The 19,959-nt window shown below is 40.5% G+C and overlaps 1 protein-coding gene across 9 annotated transcripts in view; it reads left to right on the top strand.

Annotated features, from left to right (window-relative positions):
• The window catches only part of dip2a (disco-interacting protein 2 homolog A), an 86,068-nt gene that overhangs the window by 44,704 nt on the left and 21,405 nt on the right, over positions 1–19,959 (top strand). For 6 of the 9 annotated variants that reach the window (XR_005709058.1, XM_040147714.1, XM_040147715.1 and 3 more), the window contains 6 exons: positions 4,798–4,869; positions 9,230–9,349; positions 9,440–9,559; positions 13,200–13,469; positions 15,701–15,838; positions 17,039–17,080. Coding sequence is in view for 8 of the 9 variants with exons in the window: in XM_040147714.1 (XP_040003648.1) it covers positions 4,798–4,869; positions 9,230–9,349; positions 9,440–9,559; positions 13,200–13,469; positions 15,701–15,838; positions 17,039–17,080 (762 nt within the window). In the remaining variant the exon portion in view is untranslated. The remainder of the gene's footprint in view (positions 1–4,797; positions 4,870–9,229; positions 9,350–9,439; positions 9,560–13,199; positions 13,470–15,700; positions 15,839–17,038; positions 17,081–19,959) is intronic. The other 3 variants (XM_040147718.1, XM_040147721.1, XM_040147719.1) reach the window with 1 other exon arrangement.

Here is a 19,959-nt window from a genome sequence, read left to right as displayed (position 1 = left end):
AAGATTTATGGGATAATGATGGGCATTTTATACAATTTTCTCTCATTTTATAGACGAAACAATTATTTGAGTAAATAAGTGGCAGATTAACTGATAATGAAAATATTTAATTAGTCGCCTCCTTTATGCTTGTAGAAATAACTGGGAAACATGATATCTCAATATGGGAATTTGAAACAATACAATTATATAAAGGGGCAATACATTATAACACAAAATTATCAGTGAGCCTTAGTGTTGATTATTGTAATAGACAGCCTGCCCTCATAACTCCACACAAATATTCACACACACGGATCTTGGTGTGTGTTTTGTTTTTTTAATTGGCAGCCAACAGCAGAGGAAAACACACATGAATGTGTTTTCTTCCATTTTCAAGACCTTACTGTTGCTGCTTCTGCTACTAGAGTGTGTGTGTCTGAGTGTGAGTATGCGTGATACCAAGGGAGATAGTTGAGAGCAAGAGTTGACATCCCTTGGCTTTCTGCATCTAAAAGAAGAGAGAAAATATGTGTGACCATGTGTGAGACAGTTGATGCATAAATATTTTCCTGTTACTAATTCACTTTACTTGTCTTATGAAGGCAAGCCTCACCTCTAGAGTAAAGCCAATCTTGCCATGTTCATTCAGAGCTTCATTATGAATCCTTATTGTGTTTGTGCAGGCTTGTAGAGGAATGTGCTGTTTCAGTATTTCCCTCCTTGTTGAAGAGCTCTGTCTGGGCAGATGCAAGGTAATTCGCTAATGGAGCCTCATTGGAGGAACAGCTCCAGTCGTTAGCCATCAGTCAATTATAGTCAATAAGGCAAAGCAGAAGACAGCGGGCTCTCTTGCTGTCACAGTTCAGAGTGTTACAAGATTGACCGTCTCTTTTTCTAAATTGGATTCAGGACCGTGTGAGAGGAATGTTTACGGTAACAGCATTCAGTGATGTGCCAGATCAAAAATATACTTCTGGTCTGTGGTAAATAACATTTTGTCACTTCAGACTAATGGAAACTAGTTTAACAGGACTGGCACTTAACAGCCCAAAAAATAAGGACGTTGGGCGTGTTTTTCTTCTATTCTTTTTATTTCTTTCCTCAGCAAGAATTAATGCAGGTAATTAAAAAGAGAGAGTGTTTGGAAGTCATAAGATGACAGGAATGCTTAGTATGTGTGGATAGGCATCCCTCAAGGGCTGGGATGAAGGTGAGGAGATCAGACTGGAGGGATGGCAGGAACAAAGGAGCTGGGTTTTGATGAAGGTGGATGCCGGCTGAGGAAAGAAAAACAATCTTCCAGCTGAGCCCCTGAGTTTCTCTAACCAGCACGACCTGAGAAATGCTTCCCCTCTCTCTCCCACCCCTCCCTCTTGTGCTTTCGTTTATATCCCTCTTTGACACATTTGTTCTCAGTTTTAATTTACCCTACCCACCTAATCACTCTCCTCCCAGGTGCTTGTTTGGAGATGTACCCTTTTCTTTACACCTCAGTTACATGGCAAAGCCTCTAGTCAGTGCGGCGGGTCGAAGGGGGTCAAATGAAGTGTTTCCCATTCTGCTGTAAATATACTGTAAGCTTCAATTCATCCCTTGTGTTGGTGTAATTTGGTATAGGTGCTAAGTCATTGCTTTCATCCTTCCATCCCTGCATCCCACTACCCTCTCCCCCCTCTGTTATTCCCCAGGGGGCAGGCCACATATTGACCTTTGAATCCTCCCATTTTTCTCTTATGGAGGCACTCTAAGCTCAGACACAGAAGGGAAATGGAGTGTTTGTCCAGAAATACATAAAAATGCATACACACACACATGCAGAAATATATGTGCAAGCATATACATACACACTCGTACATGCACACTTACAGTGGAAATATTGTGATGCTTTGTTGCCTCAGAATTTTTTGTTTTGCTGTTTAAGAGTCGGGGTGAGGGTCATTGTTTATCATTGATTGCTTGAGTCCATTCCTCCATATTTAATGACTAAGCTGTTTGTTCTCAGATCAAAAGATTAGCTTCAGTTAGACATAACTTGATGGATCAGTGTGTGCTAGGGGCTGCTCGGCCACAGAGGCTGCTAGTCAGAATTCGGAGCTGCCGTAAAGAATAGCCCTCTATTGTGTTGTTGTCAGGCTGATTGTCTGCTGTGGTGAACACACTCAGACACACTGGCATGCACGCAGACATATACTGATGTGTACACACACACACACACACACAGAAACACACACACACACACACACACACACACACACACACACACACACACACACACACACACACACACACACACACAGAAACACACACACACACACACAAACAGAGACACTTATCACCAGAAAGAGTCAGTGTCAGGTCAGCCGGCTTGGCCCGTGGACAGCGCTGTATTGTCGCTAGCCTCCAGCTCTCCTGGACATTTAACAGTGCAGGCATTCAGCTGTTACTGGTGACTCAGGACTAGCGAACGCACACCAACCAGTGTGACCACCAACACCTGCTTTCACACCAAATACTGTTGTCTTTAAGTGGCTTGAAGAGCAGAGAACCAGCAAAGATAAACATGAATATTTTGGAAGAACTTTCATAATCAGCAACCAAGTACTGTAACTAAAATTTTAAAAATCTATCAGTATGAAGGGCCATAAAATGGCCTCTATGACTGGGTGAAGGTAAATAGAGTGTTGAATACAAGACTGTGTGTGCATATTAAACCTTTCGTGAGCTAATATAGGTTAAAAACTTCAGTAAGGAGCAAGTAAAATAAAGTATTCCCCAAGGTAGGATGAAGAAATGGGATCACATAGGGAGGAATTTAATGAGGTTGTCTCATTCAGAGAGACCCACTGAACTCTTGCTTTTTCAGTTGACCTCCACCCTAATGACCCCCACTGAGAGCCTATACAGATTAATATAAAGAACACAGTGTGATCTCTATTGATTGTACTCAAGTGTCAACACCAGTGGAAAATCTGACCACTCAGTTCTTGCGTTGACTTCTGTGAACATTTCTAGCTTCCTGCCAAATCAATGTATATGTCACGTCGAGTGGCTCTTTCACTTTCACACCTCTAACAACCCAGCGGTTTGACTGGCATATTTTCCACAAGGCCCTTGTCTTCCACAGCTTTGTTGCCGGCTCCTAAATGGGATACTACTTGTTAGAAAGATCATATTTAGGAGCAAAGTTGTGTGCATACTCATGGTTTGTGTATCAGAGGTGCCGTTAGTCGGCCCTATGTGAGTGAATCAGTACGCCTTTTTGTTGACAAAAGAGTGAGCCTCCACCCCATCAGCCTGGCCCACAGCAGTATCTGATGTGCAGAAAAACAGTGACATTTTACAATCCCAAAATCATCCACGAGCAGCCAAAACACTCCAAACTCAGTGACCTAGTTCTCTGTCTTTTGAACAGGTCCCATGTGGTTGTGGTTGCGTTTTAATGTTCCTGGCATTTTGGTGACAGTTTCATTAGGGAAGAGTTCAGTTGTAATAAGCTTTTATATAACACTGCAAAGACACTGTATTTTGTTGGTTTCTCTCTTCTTGGAAGAAGACAATAAAGGCCATTAAACACTTTGTGTAGTTGGTGAAGCATTCCACCATGTGACAGCTGAAAATAAAGTGCAATGTACTATATTTCTGGCTTCTTCAAAATGATAAACAGGGTCAGATGGGATTGGGGATGAACACCAAAAAAGCACTGCCAAATGTGATGTACCTAACTAAATTTCTTTGCTACGATTTTGATGAAAATGACGTATTTTATGAATGTGTCATACATACAACTATGCCCAGTGTGCATAATAATGTAAACCAGATGACATTTTGCTGATTCTTTCTTGTCTTATTGTTTTGATATGGACATAACAGTGTGACTTCTTATATCACCAACAATGCAGGCAACCATTACAGAAGCAGTGCTGGGGTCCTGTTTTTTTTTTTTTTGTGTTGTTTTTTTGACTTATTGTCTTTGTTAGTTTAGGGAACTTTTGCTTATCCTTTTAATCATCATTTTAACCCACATGGTTATCCTTGCTAAATCTACTATACACCATGCCAAGTCTAGACAATTGGTGGACCTAAGCCATTGCTGAATCTACAGTGCGGTAATATTACTTAGCCTTAGACCTCCAGTCTGTCTCTCTGTGCATCTGTCTGCATCCGTACCTCTCTATCTTCCTTTGCCTTTGTTTTTCACTTCCATCATTTATTGTAGGTAAATTCCAGCCTTGGAAAAACTTGTACAATGATATTCCTTTCAAATAAGGCTATTAAAATAACATGTAGCCGGATCTTATTTAACATACCGACTTTTAATTATGTGTGGGGAGACAACTGAGGTGGATTCAGTTCATGCTGACATCAGCAGTAATTTTACTTCTCGTAAAAATACTGAGAGGGAAAAATGTTCCAGGCGCACCAGACAAACGATCTTTTAAATGCCCCTTGCCTAGCTGATGTTATCATTCAAGTATTCTGTGGAAATTCTCCACAATATCATATCTTTCACGTGTGATTTTTGTGCTAGTGTGGATGAACATTTGCAATGTCACTTCCTGTGTGTGTCTTTTGAGTGAGACATCCAGTTGGTAAGTGCTGGTCATCTGCTGCCACAGCCCTCCTCTGGTGCCCTGTGGTGCCAGTGTCATCCTAAGGCACTTGTGCACGCACACACACACACACACACACACACACACACACACACACAGACGACCAGGGCACGGCTGAGCTAATGACTCATCTCTCTGCCCCCCCCCCCCCCCTTCTCTCTCTGTCTGTCTGTTCCTCTGTATTTCTCTGTCTCTGTCTGTACAGGGGACATCACTCAGAAGGGCTATGAGAAGAAAAGAGGCAAGCTGTTGGCACCGTACATCCCACAGATACAAGGTAAGGCACAAAGGCCTGCAGGAAATTAACTGTCCAGGACAGGTTTTATCTTGGCTCTGTTAGCATTGCATTTAGCATAGTGTCCTTGCAAGAGCAAACAGAATAAGAAAAAGTATTTTATAATGTTAGTAATGATCATAGGAGTATCTTTATTTGCATATAGCATATTTTTCATTATATAATAAAACAAACCTTATTACAGCTTGGAGAGACAAGTAATAATAATAAAAAAAATCGTACAAGAACAGAAGGAAGAGAAATCAAAAATAAAATCACTGAACAAACAAATTGTAACAAAACAAAGCCAAAACAAGAATTTGCCTGCAGAAGCTGCATATTTTACATGGAGTAAATTGAGTATTCGGTGATGTAAAAAATACAAAATTGAACATCACATAGTCATAAAGTTGTCATGAGGGATACTGCAGAGGATTTTGACACATCTGTTTTTTTACTCACCTGGATAAAGATGTCCCTGCTGCTCTGTCCTTGATTCCTTGTGTCAGGACTGTGGTCCTGTCACCCTTGGATCTGTTATTAATGCCATAGCCCTTCATCAGCCATATATCATAACTTATGTAGTGATAATGAAAATAGGTGCTAACCAACCAAGGGAAGGAAGACATAATGGAGACTGTAAATATTAGGTGTCTCTGCTGGAATGATAACTGGTCTAGATTTGGACCATGCTAATTTCTTGATACTAAGTGATTATGCTTTCTAAGTAAATTACCTATTCTTACAGAATGCTAATTTTTTTGAGGAATGTTTTGTTTTGTTTTTTTAATTCCCATTGTGTGCGTATTTGTGCCTGCCATCCTGTGTTAGGTTGTGGGTGTTTTGAGAAGATAGGAATTAACTCGAAGAACAGGGAGGCGTGAAGTTTCCCAGTTGTATGTTACTACTTATTATCTGTCTATGGCCTTTGACTGTTTAGGGAACAACATGCATTTATATATCAATTCAGTATTTTTAGCCTCAGTCGCGCAGACAGTCTGTCCTACCCTTCTCAAGCAGACTATAAGGTCGAGGTGGTTTGTGGTGAATCCCAGAGAGGAGTTGCTGTCTGTATGCTTAATGCTTCTCCGTCCTTTATCCAGGGTCCATGGCAGTCTTTGGTTTGGCCTGCTCTCAGAACATCAAGCCTCAGTGGAAACCAGAGTCTGGTGTGGGCCGCTTGGTCAGGGCTTTCCACTGGAGTTAGCAGGCCTGTTATTTAGCTTGGGTGAATCAGCTCCTTCGTTCTTTGTCTTTCTCTTGCTCCTTCTCTCTCTTGTTATCATGGATTCATGTGTTTTCTTTCTGTCATTCATTTAAGCGATTCAGTCTGGATCCTAACACATAAAGAAGGGCATTGACAGGTATGGAGCATAAATGGACAGGCTTTGGAGTGGGTGAGATTCTTCATATACAACACATGCTTCCTGCAGGATGAATGGATGTGTTGGTGTTTAATGACACATCCATCCAGCACGATGAATCACTGGGTTAGGGTTTAACAGCTGCATGGTTAAAATAGGAGTCCAATAGACTGTAGGCTTCTGAGCTCCATACAGAATTCCATAAGCTGTTTTACTGACTTATATTTCACTGGTGTCATACGACTGTACATGTGCCAAGTGCAATAAAGTAATTATATAAAGCCAGATTGTAACATCTATGAGAGAGTAGATATATTTCCTTTATTTATATTTAGTGTTTGGGCACCATTTTGAACTTTGAGAATAAGTAATTGCATGGGGTGTTGACTATATTAGGAAGTTAAACATTTAGGAAAAGTCAAATTAAGCTTCTTGGAGTAATTTTTATACCTCTTTGGTGAAAAAGAGGTATTGTGCCCAATCTTATCTTACGTGATGGTTCCTTTTTAGACTTCTAGTTTTCATTTTTTGACTGTGAATGCATTCCCAGCTCTTTCAAAATGAATATGAAAGAAATTTTTATTAGGCACATATGTAATTTTTATCAACTGAATATACAACTGTGAACTTGATGCAAGTCATTAGCCCTGCGTATATGCTATCTGGGACTAAGACACAGCACACGTGTTATCAGCCGCCACACCGGTAAGTGTTGGCATAAGACAGGTGCTAAAAATTCATCAGGGTTTGCTGTTAACCAATAACAACATCTGCTGTGACAGAGCATGCCTCTCATTGGCTCAGAGTGGTGTGTCTCTGAAGTGTGTTCTGCCCAGCAACCGGGTCTGGTGTCCTGGCTTGTTTTATAGACCTGTTTCCTGCGGGAGCTGGGAAAAGGCCGTTGTGTGACAGGGCTGTCAGAGCAGTATAAGGGACCAGCATATATCGATGTGTCTATCCATTCACAGGGGATGCGATGTATGTGTGAGCATGTGTGTCAGACTCGAAGCATTATGTGTCCTTAAATATCCTTAGGCAATATTGGCTATATCGTTTAATATTTGAAACTCATGTTATTATATAGATTAAGTTAAAGTGTGTCTGAATGTTGCTCAGCATTGCAGTGTGTTGTGTGCTAGTGCTGTATGAGAGTTGCTGACAGTGTGGAGTTCACTGATCCCCTCTAAGCTGCCGCTGAAAAGCCGGGTGGGCTGATGGCTGGCTGGCAGGGGTATCTCACTGGCCCTCCAGCAAAGTGGTGAATCTAACTGGCTGAATGTGACGTTGGTAGAACTCTGTCCTCAAAAGGCTGTTTTCTAATGGTTATACCAGCAAGGGCAGGTCACCCTGTGTGGTTCACAGGTCAGCAAAGGTTGCAATACCCAAACAAAACTTCAAAACTGTCCAGTCTTTTAATTTTGTTTTTAGCTGCACTGTTGATTTTTGATTCCCATTTTTTGATATTTCGACCTTCTCTTAAGCCAAAATGTGACTACAGAGAGTTTCAGTTGCATTTTACTTTCACATATTACAACCGTTGAGCCGATCATTAATATGATTTGGGCATAAAAGCCGACACTGATGACGTGACTTGTGGTGGAAACAAACTTTGTGTGTGGTTTGTCCAGCATATGTAAATTCAGGTTTGTCCCAAACTTTAGTCCCTGTTCATCTTAGGCCACTTAGTTTGTATAAATTATTCATCTTGGTAGCCATCTAAATAAAAATGATGATTCCAACAATACCAGTGGCTTGATTTTGTGGCTCCAGTGACCACATTTGGCGGTTTGCACAAGTTGAAAGTTGGTGAGTGGTAATGTCTTTCTCACTGACTCTTACTGGTTGGTCAGAGAAAGGCCGAAGTTATGATTTAGTGGCTGTTAGTACTTATGTTAACAACGTTCTCTGAAACAAAATTATAGTTATTATATAAATGCTTTCACTTTTTTTGACTGACTACATTAATACTGCACCAGTGGTGATGAATTTCTCCAGGAATTAGAAGGATATGGACAAAAAGACAGAGTTCATTTGTTGACATTAATCAATGAAAATATCTTTCTGTTTTGCTTAGTTGTGTTTTCTGAGGAAAATCGGCAAGAGGAAGCGGAAAAACGGGCCTAGTTGGTATCGTTTATTGAAACAGAGCTACAGAACTACATGGGCATCCTTTTTAACTATAGTGTCCTCTTTACCCCCCTGCCAGGAAAATACAACTTATAAAACTGTCAGATATATTGCTAAGTTATAGTTTAGATGCTGTTGCTTTGATGGCTTTCTGTTCCATTGTGTCTGATGTTGTAATTCAAGTCTGCCTAAAATAACTGCCAAGGCCTTTTATGACTCAACAAAGAAATATAGGCAAGTTGTGGGAAGCATGAGGGGAAGAAGCAAGGCCAATAGCAGATGATTCTTAATAGAGCCCATACCATGACCTTCCTTCAAGTGGTAGTCTCAGGTTTCCCCTCTGATGCTAAGCACTAGTTCCTTAATTAAGCTCAAGTGAGAATTGCATAAGTGAAAGGATGTATCACTGCCTGCGTCATGTAGAGCACAGTGAGGCTGACAAGTTTGAGAGTTTGATCATTTTAGAATGCTCCACTTAGAAGATGTTGTCTTTTTGACATTCAGGGTGTTTAATCACCTCCTTTCTGTTATGGCTGTGTAATTTGCATTTGCTTCACTTGCAAAGCTTGGAGGCAGCTGGAAAGCTGCGAGACTGGCTGGATTAATTAAAGTGAATACTTTCCTAACTCCAAACTACTGTATTAGAAGAAAGCAGTCTAAATGGGGATTACCATTAAGCTTGTGGATACTTGATCTGGTCAAGCAATATTCATCAGCGTTGCACTATGTCCACAACACATTCTGCAAAGTTTGTGTTCATTCATACCTCTGCTATTAATATTTTTGCTTATGAGCAGTAGAGGAAGTTACACCTTTTGTTTCTGTCCTGTTATAAACTGTCCTCTCCCTGCTTTGGTCTTGTCTATCTGCAGGTGTAGATCCATCTTTGCAAATCGACAACAGGATCCAGGCCTCCTCCCAAGCTGTTCTTCCAGGTTCCAAACACAACAAGACCAGGGCTGCCAACACCCGGGATGAACGCTTCAGATCTGGTAATGGTGTGTCCATACTGACAAAAAGTTTTAAATGCCTGGTGCTCTTCTATAATGATGGATCTAAACTGTGTTGATTTGTTCTCTTAGATTTGCACACAGAAGCCGTCCAAGCAGCTCTGGCAAAGTACAAAGAGAGGAAGATGCCCATGCCCTCTAAGAGACGATCTGTGCTAGTTCAGTCATCTGTTGAGGCATGCACCCCGCCAGGTGAGACCTCTGTTCCTGAAGATCCGCTAGACTCTCTTCCCTGGACGGACAGCGGATGCACACACAGCCTAGGTTTACGTTCACACTGGGTGGTTTGCATGTGCTCCCATGATCAATTAGAGTACAGGATGCTGACACTCTGTTGTGTTCAGTGAAAAAAAAATAATGTTGCCATGCATTTGCTCCAGGAATGAAATGTGCAGTTTAATGAATGTGTTCATTCTTTGTGACTATAAAAGACTCAGTTCTCACCGTTGCGTTCCCAGGCATACCTTCCCACGTGAGTTGCATAATGGATGCATAATTAGATTTTTAGCATAGTCTCAAAATGTTGACCTTTCGCCTGCTTTTATAACAGTTTTTATTGTGAGCCAGTTCATTTGACTTTTTGTCATATTACTGCATTCTGTAGCTTTGTTTTGCGAGATGTCCAAGGCCCAAAAAACCCTTTTGTGTTGTCAGTTTTGCCAAAATGTTCCCAAAGAAATTATTTCATTTTTCAGTCATTCAGTAAGATATCTGTGTAATATTTGATGATAGAAAACTTTCCAGTCTCTCAAAACGCTGCAGTGGCTTTATCTGTGGTATATAAGAGTTAATTGTTGGGTGGCCTTAGAGCCTCATGTCTTGGGTAAAGAGAGGACACAGCGGTGGAGCAAGTAACCGGATTAAGAGCTCAGACATCAGGGTCTGGACAGGAGAAGGAGGGGGCCTTTTCATGGTTGTTTTGAGTCACTTTTAGTGATCTACTGTAATCTATTGGGATAAGGTGCACAGGTTTGGCTTCACAGACCAACAAAATCCTATACAGTACATACAAGATTATCATATCTTATCACATACAAGATGTTTTCTGGGGCTTTGTTACTTTTTCAGGCTAATGGCAGCCACAGGTGTCAGGATGTACACAGTGGCAACAGTTATGTTAGTTTTTTAACATTATGCCTGAGATTTGTAAATGGCTGACTAAACTTAAAGGTAAAGAGTTTATAGCCACTAATGGGGCTGTAGAGGGAAGAACCAGTAGTAATGAGAGCAAAATCTGATTTATATACTTGCAGACCTATCATTCAATACAGCATGGCATGATTGGATCATAAATGCTTTAATCAAACAACGGAAATGTTGCCAATATACAGACCAACAAATACAATATACACAACTATTGTAACGAATACATGGAAAACATGCAAAGACAACGCTAATCAATTCCTGATATTAAAGTTCCTCTCCAGTGTATTTTTAGCTGCGGTAGCAGCATGGCTCTAAGGATGTCAGTGTTGGTCTTTCAATCAGAAGGTCAATTTGTCAGTCCACCAGATTAATGTCTTTCAAATCTGGTACACCTATTCATTCCCCCTAAGATGAATTGGAGTAACTTTGGTGATCCCCTAAATTTTCCTCTAGCTCCACCATCAGGTCAACATTTCTATTTTTCCATTACTGTGGTTTCTGAACAAATACCTGCAAAACTAAAGACATTCCTATGAGCCTCAGCTATATTTTGTTATTAATGCAAATTAGCAAATGTTAGCATGCTATCACTCTAACGGGATTCAGTCAATGTTAAACTGCTCGGCTGAAAATTTATTAGTATATCTTTCTTTGTTTGCTACACCGTAATATTTCATTGATGCACAAGAATAACTTAGATCTCAGAATATCTGCTTCTGTATCTGCTTATGATTTCTTTCTTTTATATCCCTCTCTACCTTCAAATCCTCAATCACTTCCGGTTTTTCTCTGACTCAGTCTTCACTGTCTATTCCTGTTTTTGTCTATATAACTTTGACTAATAACCCCTTTTTCTCTCTTAGTTTATTTCCCATTCTTTCCACCTCTCTACTTCTACTTTGCTTTTGCTCTCTGACCCTTTCTTTCCCTCTTTCTCTGTGTTACCGTGTCAGGGTTACTGAGAGAGATGGGAAGGAGGCAGAGGAATATCAAACAGAATCATAAATGCGAGATAACCCCAATGAGTCCGCTTGTTGTAGAGACATTAAATTTTAGCTTGTTATAATCAAACCTCCTCTCGCTTTCCTCTGACAGCCTCTGCAGGGGCATGAGGAAGCTTGAGGAATAACAGGGATTTCAGGAGTCTCTCAATGGGTAGACTTTAGTTGTAACTTCATACTGCGAGTGATTAGTAGGCAGATTAATCACGTAAAGGCTCATTAGTTTAGAGAACATTTATCAGGCATGTGCTGATCACACACACAGGCTTAATCTCTTTTTTCTAAAAGTCTCCCTCTCAGTGGACTATGGATAGGTTTCAACATTACTAAAGCTTTTTTTTGGACAGTATGCTCAAAGACTGTAGTGTAATATTTTGAGATGTGTGAATGAGTTTTGTACTTTTCTCAGGGGCTGCAGAGCAAGCACTGCTGTTTACTTTGTTAATAATGAATATTGGGAGAAGTGTGACCTTTCTTGGTTATTTTGAAAACAGTTGTTTGTAACTGGAGAACTACATTTTCTCAAGTGGGGATATCTAAGCCCTTTTATCCATTTCATTGCACTCCCTGCAGAATGCAAATCTCTGGCCTGCTCTTGTGCAACTTAAATGATGCTGTTGAAAGAACTAACATTTTGGGGAGCTTGGCAGATGAAGTGGAATGAGTTCCTTTTGAAAGATCTTTACCTTACTTTAAGTTGCTGATGTTTGGGCTATTTTAGCTTAGACCAGCTACCAAGTTGCCTCAATGGAAAAACAGTAAAATCATCAGTGACTGTGGTTCTGTCCAAGTCATAATAACTTAAGCATACACTATTGTTAGCAAAGTTTTCTTTTACATCAACACTGGATATTTCTGTTTGTATTGTATGCAATTACTGTATTTATGTCTTGTTGCAATTTCTTTGAAGCAGCTCTGTTAAGCACAAATGCCAGTATCAGTTAGGTAATATGTAAATGCTCTGACATACTAAAATGAAAACTCAAATCTTTTTTTGTCTTGAAAATCTGTATTTTTTACGACTGTTATTCAACATACCTATGACATAAATTCTTATAGCTGCGTAGATTTTTATCAGTTCCTAAGACAGACATGTAACTTTGTATCATTTGTAACATAAATATTGAAAAAATAAGATATTTTTCTTGAAAAGCTGACTTTTAGTTGTATTCCCCAGACTTAATTAACTGTGGACTTTAAGCGTATAAAAACACAAACTCCAACCTCTTGTTTTCCCACAGCATCTAATTTGCTCTCACTTTTCTTGCCCTTTACTAATATTAATCACTCTGTTCTGTTTGTCGGAAAAATATATTACATTTTTAATTTATATGCAGTACACCTATAACTGCAGTGGGCCTGTGTGTTAGTGTGGCAGTTTTTACACGCAGTCAAATATCAAAGACATGCTCTACCAGTGAAGACATAAGACAAACATAAAGCAAGCATCCTTCAGCTTATCAACTTCCATCTCCATTGAAATCATCTGGCCATCCCACTGGCTTATATATACTTTGTCCTGTATGTATAAGTAGACTAGTGTATCATCAGCATATCATCTAAATCCTGCTGAAGAGTTCCATTGCCAGGTTTTTCAATTTTTTTTTTTTTTTTTTTTCATGGAGATACCCCCCTGTCCTTGTCCACTGTTGTGACACTGCCCTGTCTTAACCTGTCAAACACAGACACCTCCTCAGCGTCGGAAGACGAGGGTTCGCTGCGCCGGCAGGGACGTCTGGCCACCTCCACGCCCTACCAGGGCCACGGCCACCCAGCCGTTGAACACTGGTTTAACCGTGTCATCCAGGGTTCGTCCACCTCATCCTCCGCGTCATCCACCTCCTCCCACCCGGGAGGGAGATCCGTCACCACCACCAACACCGCTGCCCACGCAGCCCTCAACGCCAACGCCGCAGCTACTGCACTGGCCGACCTTATGGCACATACCCAGCTAGGTCAGTGGCACACGCAGTCTCACAAGCCATCACTTATCGACCGGCCCATCTGTATGTTCTTTCCCTTTTTAATTAATGCAGGGCTCTCAACCAGTTAGCAGACGTAAATATGTTTTGTTCAACGTTTATCAAATTCTTTTTCCCCCCTCATGCTATTTGCAAAACTGTAAAAATATGTGGTTGTGAGCTGAAGTAGGAAGGTATTTTAGAACTAGAATGAAATAATATGTCCATGTCAAGCATGAAAACACTATCAAGTGTTTTAAATGATTTCCCACATATAATATCCTCACTGTTCAAGTCTGCTGGTGAAAGAGTGATGATTTCACTTTCATTGGGGTAACCTTCACAGTAAAATTACATTCTAATACAGTCCTTAAACAAGCCTGCAGACCCCCATGCTTAGCTGTATGGTTTTAAATCCTTCCATCTATGTATATAAATGAATCAGAGGGCCTGCAGTCAGATTTTTATACTTTTCCAATGTCTCACATTTGCTGATTTCAGCACCTGAACCTGTACTATATTGCTCAGGCTGCTTCTGTATAACTTCAGCTTAATTGCAGACAGACAGTGGTGTCCTACACATCTGCTACAGCAGAGGCTCTATCTCCCTCCAGCTACACAAAAGCACTCAATGAGGCAAGACAAAGGGAACAAGCAACAGTTTTAATTTACGTCTGTCTAATTAGTCGTCTCGTCTGCCATCTCAATGTCATTCAGTCATGTGAAAGGGCTCACAGCCACTTCCCCGTCAAAGCTACTCGTTCCTCATTGCCATGCGAGTGTTGCAAGCTAGTTAATGAGAGTCAGTAGGTTTATCTCCATCCGTATCTCAGCAGCAGCAAATTGAGATGGTGTCTTGCTCGCCTGTGTGTGTGTGTGTGTGTGTGTGTGTGTGTGTGTGTGTGTGTGTGTGTGTGTGTGTGTGTGTGTGTGTGTGTGTCCGTACGTGTTACTAGCAGAACGATATCCTATTAGGATGGAGCTGTCTGATTTCTGTCCAGCTCGTCTCCCCTCAAGGTTGCTGTCATAAAGTAGCAGCAATGATTGCTGCTGAATAGAGCTGTAAATAAATCTCCCATATCACCCTCTTCCTCGGTCCCTCAAACTCTTGATTCTGGCTGTCATTCACTTCAACAACAGAACAATGACTTGTAGGCCATCATACGTGAGAAACATCTTGGGGTAATATGGATGGTAGTGACCAATCAAACATTACCTTTGGTTTTAAAATCACACATTTGTGTTGTGTGCATGTTATATCCAGTTAAAAGTGTGCATGTACTGGACATGTACAGAACCTTAGTTCTCAGGGTGCAATTCTCCATAACCATGATTTAAAGCAGTAGTTTTTGGTTCAAAAATCTAATGCAATCCAATACAACAGCTAAAAAATTAAACCATTACAAAGATAATAATGTTTTTGAGTTGTTAATTTAAATATATGTCATTATTAAGGTTGTAGTTGGCAGTGGTGTTGAACTGGAATGCATTATATCAAGAGGTCTTTCTAATGTTTTGCTGACCCCACACATCCATATAAGAAACATATTTGAAAATGATGCTGTCCAGTGCTCCACCTCCATTAACTCCTCTCTGACAGTGTAAACAAAAACTGGACATTATAATCTTTATAAATCTAGAAATTGTTACAGATATGTTGCACTGAGTTGCTTTCAGTTGTACAACTAGACTTGATAAAGTAGCCATAGTGTGTACGTAGTGCTAACACTTGCATTATGCAAAACTGTTTGATTTGATAATCTTAGTTACCTCAAAATATTACAAAACATTTATTTGCCTATGTAGCATTGCCAGGTGTTATTGTGAGACATCCTTTTTAGAGATGAACACACAAAGAGAGTACAAGTGGAAGCCATCACATTGTCTTCAGACTTGCCTGTTAATCATATTACACAGACATCTTGCTATCCGTGAAAACAGTACTCACTGAGGGGAATATATCTGCTGAAAGGAACCTTCATTCATTATCCTGGCAGGTAGTTAAACTGTAGGTAAAATTAGAATTGCTCGCTAAAATATCTTCTTCTGCAGTGAAAGACTTTTCACTTAAGGATGACAAAAACACTCCTAGCCTTTCAATCAAATTCTTAAACTGTCAGATCAGTCTGTCTGCTTACTTATGAAATACATTTTCATATAGTTGCAATGGCCCAAAGTAGGCCTGACGTTTGACCTTTTAACCCCCAACACCCCACTCATCACAGATAACCACTCAGCACCCCCCGATGTGACAGGGCTGTCGGAGCGCTCCTCGCTTCATGCGGAGCGGCCCCAGGTAGCCTCGGTGCGAGGCGGTTCCCGCGGCTGCAACCACCACACCAACGTCATGGAGACCGCAGATGGTGAGTTTCCTACTTACCAACACATTCAGAGACAAAGTCACTCCCTTTCCCTTTCTCCCCTGCTGTCTGTCCCTCTGTCTTAGTCGGACTGACACAAGCTGCTGACTGACCCTCTTATGTTGCCATGGTAACAGTGCACCTCTACTACCCCCTAAAAATCCACTATGTTTCCACCTCAATATTTTATCTCCTTAACTAATAAAAACGCAGATCATTATGATGATGAAACAGGAATATTTTTTCACTTGAGTCCTAAAACTGAAAAGTAAAATCTTTGAGACGTGGTTTTGTAAACCAAATTACTACAGGTGAGTCTAGTGTTGAGTTCAGTCCATATCAGTCCATAAAATTAACAGTCTGTCAACATCATTCATCATTCACCCAGCGTCTAGTCTAATATTCATGACAATGAATTCAATGACAAAGGATGCTGTGCACTGTAGATGGGTAACCAGTGAATTCCAACCAAGAGGATGGTATCATTACAGCGCATTAAATAACAATTTAACTGGTACTTTTTTCCTAATATTGGTCAACGTGTTTAAGGATTTCAATATCGCTAAACATTAATGATGTGTTAAGAAAGATGTTTTTACCTTAACTGCACCAAGTTTATTGTCGACAGAGAGTTGCCATAGATGACAATCAGGTTGACCAATCCATTAAAAGCATCACCGATGTATTTCTGTCACTCATCCATCTTCATTCATTCAACATCAGAGCTGAAATGCTTTGAATTATTGTGCAATGTCCACTGCTGCAGCAGAGCTATTACCTTCCTGACATTAATCCTCAGTCATTAAGAATATGTGTGCGCTGTCTGGGCTTTCACTGCTAACGAATGCTAAACCAGTCACCTGGCTGACACACAGAGGGGATGGAAGTTGTTAAATCTACGGATTTTTAAAGAAAGATGTAAACAGTATCATTTTTATCCCTTCTATTTTGCTGTGTGATATTCAAGATGTTTCAAACCCACATCTCCTATATATATACGTTTTCCCAGATGGGTTATTCAAAAAATTACAAAAATAACAAAAATAGTCTTATCGTTGTTGTTGTGATACAACAGCAACAGTTTGAACTCTTCATAAGCCCACTCTCACCTACGTCTGGCTGCTGATAGATTTCTTACACATTCATACACACACAAAGTTTGTAGGACTGTTTCATTGACATCCTGATGTGTCTCTCCTCCAGGCTGTGAATGGGGAGGTGAAGGATCCCTCAGTTTAATGGATGGTATTTATAACTGTTCCTCCAACTTTATGGCAGTCTGCTCTATGTGCACTCTGCTGCGTGTGCATTTGTGTTTGTGTGTGCCTGTTTTTCTGCCTTCGCCTATACTTTCAGGTGTAGCACTTGTCCGAACCGTGTGTGTTCTCCAAACATATATGCAAAGCTACAGTGAATTCAGTCATTACATTCCCGTGTGTGTGTATGTGTGTGTGTTTGCGTAGCTGGGTGTGTTGCAAATGCTTTAGCACTTATAGCATCTTCAAGCTATGTCTAACCCTAAATGCTCTTCACATTGATCACATTGATCACATTGAAGCAGATGGTGTGAAAAGATGACAACTATTCATTTGCAGTTGTAAATAATTAGCATGTTGACATCCTGGTTTCCTCTCTTACACTGAGACACTTAGACTTGCCAGTTTATGTTTTTCACTACTTTTACCAGCCTGTTAGCCCTTAGCAACACAGTGGGTTCTTTGACGGCAGTAGTCTAGCACTGCTGCAGATTTAACGTTGACACATAGTTGGTTGAAGGAAAAAATGCTACACAGTGACTTTGGTTCTGTCTGTAGTCAGATACTAATGCTGTATGTGTTGGTTTCTGATGGAGTGTCTACTATGTGCTTCCTGGTGATACTCTATATAATTCCTAGTACAAACAAAACCTACGAAAAGACCAAACCCCACAAAGAAATTGATCCTACTAACAAGTATTGACTGTGTATCCAAAGCCTGATATCTCTTATTCCTCTGTGCCATAGAGGGGTTTCCTGTTTACAAACAGTTGAGGATGTGCATGCAGCATTTGGGTAAAACATGTGTCCACAATGACTTGACAGCTTATATATAGACATTTGCACTATTGTGACTATTTACACTGTACGCCAGTTTAATTTTTTTCTCTGGAAAATTATAAGCATAACATTGTGACATATTTTCCATCCAAAGTCATCAGTCTGCTCCTCTATCAGCTGTCGCCGATTTCCAACTCTAAACACAGGTCAAACACAGATTATATAATGTTCACCAAACAGCTAAAAAAACAACACACTGTAACAGTGTGAGCTGTCTTACCTTAAAACTGGCATGTATTCCTGCAATTTCAGTGTAAAACCATCCACAGCCAGCATAAAATCCAGGGCACTGACCAGATCGCTGGTCAGTGCCCTGGATTTTATGCACTGGATTTTATGCACTCTGAGACAACAGGCATGTTTGCTTCTTGAGAATATGAACATTTCCACTCATTACTTCTGTGATTTGTGCAGTTTTAGGCACAGCAACAACTTTTCATGTTGATCTCCTCATAAACTCTCAGTCATTTTGGGTCGTTTTCAGCCCTGTGTCATTGAGCATCTCGCTGATGACATCACTCAGAAACCCTTCAGTCACACCACTGTTGTCCAAAAAACTACAATAAAAAAAGAGTCTCACTGTTGAACTGGGTGACATGTTCCTTCTTTATAATGAACATGGGCACTGTAGTTTATTTGAGTCAATTCCACATACATGTCCTACTGCTGTAAATGTAACTTAGCATACTAAATGTGTATTAATCCCCAGCTGAAAATAGTTCCTAACAAATGCACCATTTAACCCAGTTTGAGTAACGTTTGCTAAAAACTACAGTGGTTAGCTGTGTGTTACCAGTTTCTTAAAAATCTGTCTTGATTAGGACCAATTGGGCTTCAGGCTGAGTACCACAAAGAATGGTTGGGAAGTCAGGAAAAGTACTGTGAGATGGACTAAAACCTTATTATCTTTGGTCTTTACTTGGGATTTGTTTAAATTAAACAAAATATAGAATAACAACAGCATTATCTTTTATCTCTATCTGTGTTATGTCCTCAGTTTGTTGCTTTACACATATAATGTTACTGCGAAGACCTGGTGCAGTATTTTATGCAAGAATTAAACTAGACCCAGTGTTTGCTACAGTGATTCAATGCTGTGGGTGTGTAAATAAAGAAATCATGTAAACATTAATTATAGTCATCATCATAGGCAGGTCCTGATGGGCTGTGATATTACTGATCCCAGCCCTTGAGTGGGTGGGGTTCAGGGCCCTCAGATGTCATCCTGTGTGTCTGGGGCTCTCTAATTGTCCCATCAGGTGCTGCACTGACCCTCACACATCTACTCCCAGTACATCTGTCCCTACACGAGGAGGCAGAGTCTGTCTGAGCCAGGCTTATTATAGTAAGATAGATCAGGCAAGCTTCATGCAGCTGTGGCCTTCGTCTCCTGTGGCTGTCTGGAATGTCTGACACAGACCACCCCCTCCTGAACTAAGTATGAAATCATATGGAGGAAATGATGTCCAATGATGATTATAGTCTGCACATACCCATGTCCAAAATGTGAGGGAAATCTAACGGGCCACCTCCCCTCTTCTCTTATTTCAAGTCTGTTGTTTCTCTTGTTTTCTCTCCTTTCCCGTCATTCAAGTTATTATGTCTTTACTAAGGTCCTTGTCTCTGCAGTTAGGCTTTTTGAATATGTTCTGGTTGAGTTTTCTTGTGCACTGCAATGTAGGAAGCTTATTAAAGATCAGTTTTAACATACATGTCAGATGACATAAATATACTTTGACTTGACTGGGCTGCAGTAGATTTAAGCCTCCCGCATTATGATTTTGCAGAGCATATGTAAAACAGACTTCTTTTTAGACACCTCATGAATCACTTAGTGCAGAGAGGACATCTTTGTTGCTAGGCAGCAGGCAAGGCTGCTCCTCATTTTCTGGTTTATTCTGCCTGTGAGATGTTTCATTGATTCTAGAGCGTATCCTGACTGAAAGATTATAACCTTTGACCTACATGTGACTGTAGAGGACCTTGTGGTCCAATGTTTCGTTATTTTGCCACAGTGTGAGTGACAGG

Source organism: Xiphias gladius, chromosome 16 (genome assembly GCF_016859285.1).
Source record: "Xiphias gladius isolate SHS-SW01 ecotype Sanya breed wild chromosome 16, ASM1685928v1, whole genome shotgun sequence".
Lineage (NCBI taxonomy): Eukaryota > Metazoa > Chordata > Actinopteri > Istiophoriformes > Xiphiidae > Xiphias > Xiphias gladius.
Note: the sequence above shows the minus strand (reverse complement) of the source record. Positions and strands in the feature narration are given on the sequence as shown.